This window comes from Plasmodium cynomolgi, chromosome 4 (genome assembly GCF_000321355.1).
Source record: "Plasmodium cynomolgi strain B DNA, chromosome 4, whole genome shotgun sequence".
Taxonomy (NCBI): Eukaryota; Apicomplexa; class Aconoidasida; order Haemosporida; family Plasmodiidae; genus Plasmodium; species Plasmodium cynomolgi.
Genome location: NC_020408.1, coordinates 592,010 through 604,811, shown reverse-complemented (window position 1 = coordinate 604,811; position 12,802 = coordinate 592,010). Strand labels below are relative to the sequence as shown.

Sequence of the window (12,802 nt, the reverse complement as noted above, 5' to 3'; positions counted from 1 at the left end):
CAGTCGGATCGGGAGACTCTCCATTTGGAGATAACTCGCCACTACTCGAAGAGGTTGGGGAATCCTGTAATTTCTCACGTTAGAGGTATTAGGAGAGTGCCATGCCATAATGTTCCACCTCACCAAGTCGCTCACCAGCAGCGTTGCGAGATTTCGGCCTACGTCTGCGAGCTGAATGACCCACTCGTCTTTCTGTGCAACGACGTTTCCCACGTGGGGTGCCCGGAGCTGGGGCTGGCATCGGAGGAGAAGAGGGGACGGCGACCCAACCCCGAGACCTACATGCACAGCTTCTACCACCAAGGGGTGAAGGCCATCATTTCGTGTGTCCCTCTGTGAGTGACAGCGCCCAGTTTGGACTTGCTCAAGCGCGCACTTCGTTTCGTGCGTCACTCGCGACTTTGCCAAGCGGGCTTTCATGCCCCTTTCCGTTGTTTTGGTTTCGCGTACGCAGTGCGTACATACACATATAAGTACATATATATGTATATATTTATATGTACATATGTGTGTGAATTTTTTTTTTCCTTTTTTGGGGAGCGCCTCCCCTTTGGACAAACAAAAGGTGTTGCTTTTTAATTGTTAGCTCACTGCGTTACTGTACATTTAAAAAAAAAGGAATAAACTAAATAACACATCACACGCTCGTGCGCATGCATTCGAAGATTAAACGGAGTGCAGTGTGGAGGGCATATGTAAGTGTTACGGACAGAGAGCGACTAACCCAATGAGCAGTGCTCGTGGGCAAACAAAACAATGGCGCGCACGGGAGCATACTCTCAAATGGAGAAACACACACGCGCACTTCTTCACCTCGTGAAGGGACACTCAAAAAGTTGACAATTTAAAAAAACAAAAAAAGGCACACTCGTGCACAAATGATGCGGGGAAAAACGTAGGACACACAGTTATGCACACTAAGCGGGTTCGTAGCGCTGGGGACACGAACGCCATACGTAATGCTGCATGTAATGGGCGCACACGCGCACAAATGGGCACTCTTCTTCCGCTTCGTCTGCTTCGTTCGCTTCTTCCGCTTCGTCCGCTCCTTCCGCTTCGTCTGCTCCTTCAGCTTCGTCTGCTCCTCCCCCTTCCTTCATTCCTTCACTTCCCACTCCTCCTCAAAAACAAATGAAACAGTTGGCCATAGTTCAACTCGTTAAAATTGGCAAAAATGTTGGAGAGGTACAACTTCTCCTGGCCCACTTTCTGCAGCGCGTCGTGATTTTCCTTGAGCGAACTAAACAGGAAGTCAAAGAAGCTGTTGCTGCTCGGGGATGCACGAATGAATGTGTCCGCCTGGGGGCTCCCTGCGGTGGGGGCGGCATCAACGGAAGTGGCATCAGCGGAAGCGGCAGCGGAAGCGGGAGAGTCAGCTTCTCCTGCTGCCGCTGCTCCTCCTCCTGCCGCCGCTCCTCCTGCCGCTGCCGCCCTTCCGAGCAACAACGCCCTGTTCACCTCCAGGATGTCCTCGGCATTATCCAAAATGGAAAAATCTTTGAAGTTCCTCTTAGCGTACCTATTCAATATTTTCAAACTCGTCCTCAAAATATTTTTACAATCGTAGATATGGAATTCCTTGAAAAGATTCACAAGGAAATTCAAATCGTTGGTTTGGAAATGGATTCCTTTTCCTGTCATTATTTTAAATAAGGCATCAAAAAATTTTACATAAAAGGTCAGACCCATATCCTTCTCAATACACTTAATATGGAACCAGAAATACATCCCGAAATCTTTTAGCTTCCACTTGGCGTTTACAATTCCAATGGCCTTCACTGTATTAAGAAGGAACGTTTTTATTTCAAATTTGGTTGATAACACTTTTTTTTTTTCCACTATAGCTTTTATTTGCTTCCTTCATTATTATATCAAGTAGCTGCCCTACCTTTTCCTTGTTCATCTTTTGGTTTGTCTTGTATATGCCATTCCTCAAGGAGGACGCTACGGGTGCTCTTCCCCTATCATCTCTCCCTCCACATTTACTCTCATGAGAAGTAATCCAATTGTTCATGTGTTTGTAGCTAATTAAATGCTTCCTCTGTGCCATATTTTTTAGCACCATGTTGTTTTCTTCGTTTACTTTTTTATATGGCCCTGTTAGGCTTCTCTGTCTGTTGGACAGGTTTTTCAACATGGCCATCCCGCAACCTCCGAAGCAGCCGCAGCCGCAGCCGCCGAAGCCGCTACAACCGCTACAACCACCGCATCCGCCGCATCCGCCACAACCACCGCAACCGCTACAACCACCGCTTATGCCGTCGCTTGGGATTTTTACCGCCCCCCCTCCTTTGCATGTGTGCACGCGGAAGCTGTCCCTACCCAGGATTCCACCAAACGGTCCACTAAGCGGTACGTTCACATTTCCGCTCAAACCTCCGCTGATACCTCCGCTGACACCGCTGAAGATGCCTCTCCTTGTGTCGCCTCGGATCGGCATCGCGCTGCCTGGGACGCGGCCGCCACTGGGACCTATCGCCATTCCTTGGACGTGCGGACCAATGTCCCTGTCGAAACTCACTCCCATAAAGCTGAGATTTCTGCCCACGCGGTGGGGGGGGCTTTCCCTAAACGAATCCACCACCGCATGGCCACCACCAAAGCAGGTTCTACTCAGAAGCCTACTCGAATTCAATCTCACGTTCGCGTTCTCCACGCTGCTCTTCACATGCGGGTGAGTCATCGCTGCCACTTTCACGTCGCCCCCACTTACACTCGTTAGTTTCTTTTTATCCTCCACTTTGGGGTTGTAATTTAGGTTCCCTTCCAGCAGATGCGCGGCGTTCTTGGGGGTGCTTGGCGCTGTTGAGTGTAGAGGGTGCGCTGCTGTGTGTAGCGGATACCCTGCTGCGTGTAGCGGATACCCTGCTGCGTGCAGCGGATGCGCCGCATGCATCGGGTGTGTACCATGCAACAGTGGCGTTGTCTTGTACTGGTGGCGTTGTCTGTACTGGTGGCATCGCTTGTACTGGTGACATTTTCTGCTCGGGTGTCATTGTCTGCTCGGGCGGCACCGTCTGCTCCGGCGGCACTGTCTGAACGGCCAACAGGGGGGGCACCTCCCACGGGTCACTCAACGCAGCCGTGCTACTCCTCAGATTGCTCATCCTTACACTCAGGTGGTGCATGCCGTTGTTCTGGCTGCTTGGACTTTTCAAGTTTTCCGTGCTACTAACGTTGCGCATATTGCTTCCTACTCCATTCAAGGGGAAGCTGTGCGTACCCCCCTTGCTACCTCTCCAGCTGTTGGCACTTCTCACGCTGATCGCGTTTCTCACGGCTTCTCCATTTCGAGTCATTTCCTGGGTTCTCCCACCGTTAATGCTTCTCCCACTACTCACCCCTCCGACGAACCTTTCCCGATCACCCGCTGCTCTAATCAGTTTGACAGTACTCCCCATAGAGGGGCTTCCCCCCCTGACTTCCTGACCCACTCCATGTGCACAACGGCCGCCATTCTTCACGTGCAAAACGTTAAGGCTATTTTTATTTCCACTTTTATGCACACAGTTCATAAGAGTGGCATTTCCTCGAAGGATCATCCTCGTATAATCCCCCTCTGCTCCAATATCTTTCTGTCCTCCGACTGTTGTGGCCATACTGAGTCCGTTAAACATATGCGGGGCATTACTCCTACTGCTCACATGATTGACTTTATTGGGCACGTACGAAGGGTGCACATGTGGTCGTAATGAATTGGTGCTTTGATTTGGTAACTCCGTCACGTGTGTATTCTGTCTCAGACTGTTATTATTGCTTTCGTATTCTTTTCCACTTAGAATAACTGAATAATCTTGCAGCCTCCCATTCGTTTGTTGTGTGGTAATGATGCTGCTACCCGCGGGGGTCTTAGTTGAGGATAAGTTATCGTACTGGTCCTCCTTCCCTTTGCTCACTTCATTTTTGCTAATTGAAAAAGGTTCGCTACTTCTTGTCAGTTTGCCATGTTCAACTGCGTATAAATCGTTATTGTCACAAAATTTCGGAGCGTCCATTTTGCGCGCACTGGTCGCGGTACTTCCCATAGCCCAAGCGGTTTTGCCGAGGCTCCTCACGCTGCCGTGTCTCTCGCAGTGTCTCTCGCCGCTTCTCTCGCCCTGTCTCTCGCAGTGTCTCTTGCCGCTTCTCTCGCCGCTTCTCTCGCCGCTTCTCTCACCGCTTCTCTCACCGCTTCCTGTGCCTCCTCCCTCGCTTCTCCCCCCGGAACTCCTTCCGCTGCTGCTATCGCTGCTGCCGCTACTCCCCCCATTGCCAACTTTGGTGGACTGTTGATCATCCAGCGTCAGGTCCTGGGAAGCATCCCCGAACTCTCCCTCCTCCGAAATCCGCAGCGTATCCTTATCGTCGCCCTTCCCCTCAAGGGGGCAAGGACATGAAAATTCCTCCGTCGTCGTTGAAATCGAATCTGTCGTGATCATGTCATATTTGGCTCCATAAAAATCTTTGTTTTCAGTCAGGTTACTCTTTTTAGTAAGATCTCCCATTTTTATTAGATACTTGTCCAACTCGTTTTTCTCATATTCCTTATTGTAGCAGTTATTTGGATCTTCCTCCTTGTATGGGTTCACTTCAGCACTTCCTTTATGTCCTTCTGTCATTTTTTTTTTTTTTTTTTTTTTTTTGATCGTTCAAACACCATCAATGGAGTGATAGCAAAGGTCTACGCTCCCGTGTGCACTATTTCTTTTTAAGATACCCTAGGGGGAGTGTGTCGACGCACACGCGAGGGGCATGGGTGCGTCTCGTACAGGCATGTACGCATGCATGGGAGCATCATACGTGTGGGTGCTACTCCTTCCCCCCGTCGGTGCGTGGGGAAGCGGTACAAGGCAAAAATGGGGCCTCAAAATGGGGTCTCAAAATGGGGTCTCAAAATGGGGCCTCAAAAAGGGGTCTCAAAATGGGGCCTCAAAATGGAGCGTCAGAAGAGTTCTCAAAATGGAGCGTCAAATGGGAACAAAAATGTGGAGAAAAAATATCACAAGGCAGGACGAACTGCCTATGGGCGGGGAGTTGGAAAAAAAATTTAATTATCAAGTAAACAAATTGGTACGTACAAACTCCGCTCAGCGGGCGAAAAGGAGAGCGTCGTGAAATGGAAGCAGATGACAGGTGCTATCCGCCGTGCTGTGACTTTGGGTCGCTCCCCCAGCCCGGAATGGTGGGTACATAAACAAAGGCGCGAAATGGAATCACAAATGTGCATATATAAGGATGTGCGTATGTAAGTCTACACGTATGCCTATTTGCACGTGTGTGTGTTCATGCGCTCGTGCGGAGCGACTCCCTGATGAGCGCAGGACCTCCTCCCCCCATGCAAGAATGACGAGCGCATGAAACAAGGCAACTGTTCCAATTAAACACAAAAACAAAGCTTCCAGGATCGCCTGGTTCCGCTTGTCCCCTTCTTTTTGTTCTCTCCTGTCTGATGCTCTCCCCTCCTCAACATTTTAGATGAATAACTCACGGGGGGTAAAAAAAAAAAAAGAAGGAGAAGGAGGCGCGGAAGAAGGAGAAGAAGAATGAGGAGACGAATGAGAGGAAAATGGAGCGGAGGGAGTGAAAAAAGGAGACGATGTGAAATATTTCGAAAAGACGAAACGGAAAAATAACGCACCTACCAGGCGACAGAACCGCTCTAGTCATAGCATGGAAGCACTGCGTTACACACTACACGACGTGCACACATAAAACATTGCCTCCGGGCATATATCATATGTGACCTCGGAGCCTGCGCACACAAAGCATACAAACCCACAGCAACAGCAACAGTAACAGCTACAGACACGTGCGAGGTTGTTTTTTTAAATTAATTCGCAACTCGAACTTGTTTGGCTGCGCATATGGTACACATGCAGGGGAAACTAACGGTTAGAAACAAACAGTGGGAGGAATAAAAAAAAAAATAAATAAAACGCCGATGGAGGGAGAGTGAACTGGGTTGAAAGGGGGAACGGGCGACACACTACGCACCACGGGTGCTATCTTCTAATAAACACACTAATTTGATGCAATAAATGTAGAAAAACGTGGTATATGCTTATGAGTCACAACAAATGGGAGGAATAAAAGGGAAAGCTTTAACAAGAATTGGTGCACAAAATGGGGGTGGGTGGGGTAGAACTCCTTGTGGTGGAGTTCCCCTGACGTGGTGGTTTGGGGAGGGGGGGACGCAAAGCAGATCTCCTTTTTTTTTTTTTTTTTTCATCAAAATGCATAGCCGAGTGATGGCGCCCTGGAGAGAGCAGAAGGTATATCCTCAATGTATACGGATGAAAATGAACATGCGGATGTAGCCACATAAGCGCGATTTATCCTACACGCAGGGGTCGGGGATGTACCGAATGACCCGTTGTAAGCGTGCGCAAATATGCAGATGGGCAAATGCACAGATGTACTCATATACACTTATGCCCTCACCGCCGCGACAACGGGTGCGTATCCCTGCAAAGGTGCATACGGGGCACACTCGCCGCTACGTCACGCCGCCACGTCACGCTGCCACGTCACGCCGCCACGTTACGCCGCGGCACCCGGTTGTGCAGAACGCAATCGAGTGAGGGGGTACCTCGCCTACGGGCATTTGGCCATATGTAGATTTTGTGCGCATATATAATATATGTATAATATATATATATATGCATACGCGGTGGCCGCCACGCCTGTGCTCAAGTGCCTACGGCCCACGTGGAACGCATAAAAAAAAAAAAAAACACAAACAAACAACGCGTACAAATGTACATATATATGTATTAGGTACGTATAAAAATGCGCCCACCTACCTACGAAGGATTCCTACGAAGAATTCCGACGAAGGATTCCTACGAAGGATTCCTGCGGAGGGTTCGTGCGCGCGGTTTGATACGTAGCGCTACATATGGTACGTACGTGCTTCTCTGTATGGAGGGCACTTTTTTTTAATGGCTTTGTTTTTTTTTTTTAAAAAAAAGGTGGTCATACGTTTTTTCGCATTTTTTCCGCTTTTACAAATATTTTCCAGATTTTCAAAAATTATAAAAAAATGTAAAAGTAAGAAGGGCTGTCAATCGCGAAGTTAAAAGAGTCATGCGGGAGCGCAGCACGCAAAGCTAATTAATTATGCTATGCATATGTACTGCGCATCCATAAACGTTTGCGGAATTTTTTTTCCTCCCCTTGGCCCTCGCGCATTTAAAATGCGTATGGGTTTCGCCGATTTCTCCTGCAGCCCCACGGTCGTGCGCGCATATTTTTTTTTTGCCTGCTGCGAGCGCTACCTATTTTCGCGCGCGTTATAATAACCACTGCTAGCGTAATGATACATACGCATGTATATATACATATATATGCATGTACATTACGTGCATATGTTACTCGCATATGTTACTCGCATATGTTACTCGCATATGTTATGCGCATATGTTACGTGTACAGTACATATGTACATGGTATATTTAATACATACTACTACGTTTTGCTTGGGCAACCCAACAGAAACGAGAGAATGCCTCAGCACTGGCCCCCTTTTTTAACAACCATGGCCATGCATATGTAAAATTAATCAACGCACGATTACGCGGGTTGGTTAATCATCCTCCTTGCGCTCGCGGTCAGGCTAACTGCGTCACTCCGTACATGTAAAATAAAACCTTTACAATTTGCAGATCAGCATATAATACTATTATACGTGCGCATGCCCAGCGGGATAAATCGACTCGTTCAATATTGATCCCTCCCCCCAAAAAAATGCTTCTTTTTTTCTTTGAAATATATTTTCCCCTCCATCGCTCGACCCTCCTCCCTTCCGCATGCTTTTTAAATCCATCCCCATAAATGATTGCACAAAGGCGCAAGTGAAGGCTTCCCCTTTATAGCATTTCTATGGCGCTTCATTTTTAAGAAAAAATTCACCCAGTGAGTGTTTTGTTTTTCCTCCTTCTCCATACCACGTTGTTATTTTGTCCTTCATATTAAACGCGAGATTAAACGGGACATTAAACGGCACATTAAACGAGAGGTGGGGGGGAGAAGATTGAAAAGAATAAATAAATAAAATAATAAAATGCAGTAAAATAAAATAAAATAGAGGCCAACTTTCACGTGATGCCAATTTAAAGTGCCATCTATATAAAAGCATACAAATAAAGAAAGGAAAACGAACGTAGCGCGAAGAATTTTCCCTTTTTATTTCATTAAAGGGACAAAAAAAAAAAAAATGATCAGTTAGTAGCATACCCCTACGCTGCGGAGGATGCATCGTGCTGTTTTTTTTTTTTTTTCCCGTGATTTAAACTACGCGCATGAGATGTTGGTATGCTCATGTGCTAATTTGGATGCACATTTGAAGGCACACAGGTATGCTGATACGTAAACGCACGATGTCCCCATTACCGCTTTCCCTTGTCTCGAGCCTTCCAACGCGCTGCAAAAACGGTTTGGTTTGGTCAAATTGAAAAGACCCCCCATTTGAAAGACCCGCGGGAGATATATCCCCAAGGGGGGGGGGAGAGTTAGTGGAAAAAAATGCCCCAAACGAAACTGACTCGCAGCAACGTGGGTATATGCCCCCCAAGAAGGCCTGCCGCAAAACGATTGTGTTTTTTTTTTCGTTTCCTCGGTACCATCCCCAATTCGCAACATCACGTTACAGCTGACATGTAGGTTAAAAGGAACTCACCTGAGAATCACTCACCTTTGCGTTCGATCTAAGCAATTTGGGAACACCCCCCCCATCGGTATTGATCAAACGGGGGTGGATAGGCGGATGGTCGGATGGGCGAATGGTCGGATAGTCGGATGGGTTGATTCGATTCCTTCGCTCAGAAATATACGCACATGTGTTGAATTACGACTGAGCACCTAATGGGAATGCCAGTGAAGCGGTCGCTTAGTGCACGGTTGACGTCTCTTCGACACCTATTTGATACCCTTTTGACACCCTTTTGACACCTTTTTGACGCCTTTTCTTTGGCCCCCTCCACCAACCCAAACTCCCCTTACATGTGCACATGTTACAACCTTGACATGTATGAAACAGCTTCTCATGGTTGGCCACCTGGCTGTAGGACTCTCCCCAAAGGCATCACCAAATCGGTGCAGCCATCTTTTAAAAGAAGCGGCAAAAAAGAAAATAAATAAATAATAAATAAATAAAATAATAAGTATCTTTTCAGCTTCCTTTACAGTGGGGGCAACTATCCCCAACGACGAAATGGTTTAGAATGCAAATTGGAAGGACACTCTTTTGCTTTCCTTCCTTACAGATACAAACGCGAAATAGTTTGTGGGAAAAAAAAAAAAAAATTCAGTTCCCCATTTGGCCGATAAAGCGAGGCACAAGTAGGGGCAGGAGGGGGTCTACAAACGAGCCGAGCTGTCCGACATCCGTCGTGTGCCCGGCTCACTCCTTCCAATGGTGGTTGCACTTTATGCAGATGTAGAAGATCGTGCTGGGCTCGTCCGCCGACCGGATTTGCAGGCTGTAGAAGTACGCCTCGTCATGCGTGCACTTGGGGCAGACAGCTGCGGGGGGGGAGAAGTGGGCACAAAAGTTGGCACAAAAGTAGGTACAAACGTGAGCACAAACGTGGGTGCACAATATAGCACTCGCAAGGATCACGAGACGATCCCCGTGGAGAAACAAACTATTTCCGCGCTCAGCACAAACGATCTGCAGGCTGAGCACTCTCTCTCCTGTAGCCACGGCATACCCTGCGTCTTTGACATATTTTTGTTGTTCACGTCAACGGCATCCAGGGGGATGGTTTTGTTATGGTCCTTGCAATCGAATTTGTTAAAAATTTTGTTCTTTATTTTGTACTTGAAGTTACATGTTTTGCAGTAGAAGTACACGCCATTTTCGATATGCACGAGGACGATGTTGTGGCAGTTGGGACAGAAGAAAGCCATCGTGATCGTCAAGAAAAAAGGGGGGAGGGGGAGGGGGGATTTCTATTGGGGCTTCTTAAATGGGAGTGATAGTTTTATCGGGGGATCAGCTCTCCATCAAACTTCAACTCGGGTCTCCTCCCGTTGTGCGCAAATTATTCATAAGGTGGGGAGTCATACAAAGCTGCTCCGTCCGCTCATGCGGGTTGCCTCTCCATCTCTTTGCTATGCGGGACGCTCGCGCGTTTCAGACTAGGCCACTCGACATTTTAAAAGAAGGCCTCTCGCGCGGGGGTACGTCTCCCTCTCTTCTGTGTACGGCTTCGAAGAGGAAAAAAAATTCATAGAGAAAATACTTGTGGGATGGCCTCCTCCAATCATCTAGGGGGACCAAACGAGGGGCATATACTTCCTCGTCCCACTCGTGTTAAGTACCAAAAAGGACAATAACGGGGGAAACATCGCCTCCTTTTTTTTTTTTAATAAAAAATCTGCAATTTTAGCTGACTCAGTGTATTTTTTTTTTTTTTAAATTATTCACGGAGCGACTGAGACGTTACCAATTTGGCAGCCCTTCCCCCGAAAGGAAATTTTTTTTTCTCTTAAAATGCTTTCCATTTTGCAGTATAGTGTGAGCACTTTGGGAATGCCCCCTCCCCCCTACATGCTGAGGTACTAGCCTGCTTGAACCACTGGCCTATATTACTGTGGGGCACAGTTGATGCTGTTTTTTTTTTTTTTCACCCCCGGTGTTGAGACGTCGTGTTTGCTTCCCCTCGTTAGTGGTTCCACCGTTTTTTGTGGCTGCTGGCGGCGGTACAAAGAGGGCCTTTCCGGTGTCCAGCGGGTACATTTCCCTGAGGAGGTGACCGCCAGTTTACCGCTAACTCGCTGCCAGTTCACCGCTAACTCGCTGCCAGTTCACCGCTAACCCTCTGCCAGCTCACCGCTACCCCCCCGATGGACCACCTGAAGAATATCTCGCCCATCGACGGGCGGTACAAAAAGGCATGCAGCGAAGTGTCGACCTTCTTCTCCGAGTACGCATTGATAAAACATCGGATCATCGTAGAGGTGCGGTGGCTGCTGTTCCTGAACGAGAAGGAGCTGTTCTTTGAGAAGGTGAGTGACGAATCGGTGGAGGTACTAAATCAGATCGCCACAAACATAACAGACAGCGACATAGCAAGAGTGAAAGAGATAGAGGAAGAAACCAATCATGATGTAAAGGCAGTCGAATATTTCGTAAAGGAAAAATTGAGTAAGTCGGAGAGGAAAGACCTGGTGAAGATAAAAGAGTATGTACACTACCTCTGTACCAGTGAGGACATCAACAATGTAGCCTATGCGATGTGCCTGAAGATATGCCTACACGATGTAATAATCCCATGTATAGAAAAAATAATGCTCAAGTTAAAGGAACTAGCTGTGCAGTACTCCCATGTGGCACTACTCTCAAGGACACATGGTCAACCTGCTTCTTCCACCACTTTCGGAAAAGAAATAGCAAATTTCTACGCAAGGATACACCACCATGTAGAGGTCATTAAAAGAGTCAAAATTTGTGCCAAGTTTAATGGAGCTGTGGGTAACTTTAATGCTCACAAAGTGGTCAGTAAAGAGACAAACTGGATAGCTAGCATCAAACTGTTTTTGCAAAGATACTTCGATTTAGCGTACTCTTTGTATTGCACACAGATACAGGATCATGATTATATATGCGAGTTGTCTGATGCTTTGGCTCGAGTAAACGGTACACTCATTGACCTGTGTGTTGATATTTGGATATATATTTCAAATAATTTATTAAAGCTAAAGATGAAGGAGAAAGAAGTTGGAAGCAGCACCATGCCACATAAGGTGAACCCAATTGACTTCGAAAATGCAGAAGGGAATTTACACATAGCAAATGCTTTCTTCAAATTGTTCAGTTCTAAATTACCAACGAGCAGATTACAGAGAGACCTTTCTGACTCCACTGTATTGAGGAACATCGGAAGCTCCCTTGCCTATTGTCTCATTGCCTACAAATCGGTGTTAAAGGGACTGAACAAAATAGATATCGATAGGAGAAACCTAGAGGAGGAACTTGATAAGAATTGGTCCACTTTGGCAGAACCCATTCAGATTGTGATGAAGCGATTCAACTATGTAGATGCATATGAGGAGCTCAAGCAATTCACAAGAGGGAAATTTATCGACAAAGAAATTATGCAAGAATTTATTAAAACTAAATGCGGCTTCCTTCCTCAGGATGTCGTTGACCAGTTGTTGGAGTTAACTCCCGCGACTTATACTGGTTATGCTGACTACTTGGCCAAGAATGTGGAGCAGCTATCGGGGGAGCTCGACTAGGCACATGTGAAGGAGTTGCCTCTTTGGAGTTTCTCCCCAATGTGGCTGTGTCCAGCTGTGCAGCAGCTTTCCCCATTTTTAGGCAAACCGAGGAGAGGCATCCCCTCCGCCCGATTTTCACGGCGATCACCCAGATGAGCAGGGTGAGCAGGGTGAGCAGGGTGAGCAAGATGCGAAAGATGCGAAAGACGCTCGAGATTCTCAAGATTCTCAAGATGAGCCGTTTTTTTCCCCCTCCCCTGTGATAACACTGGACGGGAGAACGTTAAGAGAAAACCACCTCTAGTGACTTCCCCCCCCAACGATGTCATAACACCCAAGTTTAGCCATTTTTTTTTTTACGTAGCTGAATTTAGCTAACACTGTCTAGTTTGCATCTCCTTTTGTGTACCAACACAAACATTTGAATCATCCCAGAGTCGCTTAAAAAGGGGTGCGTATACAGCAAACGTACGTTTTGCTGAGAGGCCATCCCTTGTGGCTTTTTTTTAGGGCAACCCCGCTTCTTTTTTCCAACCTCCTGCGCCCCAACGGGAGGGAAAAATTCACCACACGGGGTGCATCCTTCGGGCGAGCATAG

General features: G+C 47.2%; 3 protein-coding genes across 3 annotated transcripts; 1 reads left to right on the top strand and 2 right to left on the bottom strand.

The window, feature by feature from the left end:
• Positions 1-1,104: 1,104 nt before the first annotated feature.
• PCYB_042380 (hypothetical protein) lies at positions 1,105-4,598 on the bottom strand (the record flags this gene model as incomplete). The annotated part of the gene is made up of 4 exons (XM_004225387.1): positions 1,105-1,267; positions 1,448-1,641; positions 1,805-2,802; positions 3,074-4,598. The coding sequence occupies 2 exons, from the start codon at positions 4,596-4,598 to the stop codon at positions 1,805-1,807; spliced, it is 2,523 nt and encodes an 840-aa protein (XP_004225435.1). The 3' UTR covers positions 1,105-1,267; positions 1,448-1,641.
• Positions 4,599-9,379: 4,781 nt separating this feature from the next.
• PCYB_042370 (transcription factor) lies at positions 9,380-9,888 on the bottom strand (the record flags this gene model as incomplete). The annotated part of the gene is made up of 2 exons (XM_004225386.1): positions 9,380-9,501; positions 9,690-9,888. 2 exons carry the CDS (start codon positions 9,886-9,888, stop codon positions 9,380-9,382), a joined length of 321 nt encoding a protein of 106 aa, XP_004225434.1.
• A 586-nt stretch (positions 9,889-10,474) lies between these two features.
• On the top strand, positions 10,475-12,222 carry PCYB_042360 (adenylosuccinate lyase; the record flags this gene model as incomplete). The annotated part of the gene is made up of 2 exons (XM_004225385.1): positions 10,475-10,498; positions 10,810-12,222. 2 exons carry the CDS (start codon positions 10,475-10,477, stop codon positions 12,220-12,222), a joined length of 1,437 nt encoding a protein of 478 aa, XP_004225433.1.
• Positions 12,223-12,802: the final 580 nt, after the last annotated feature.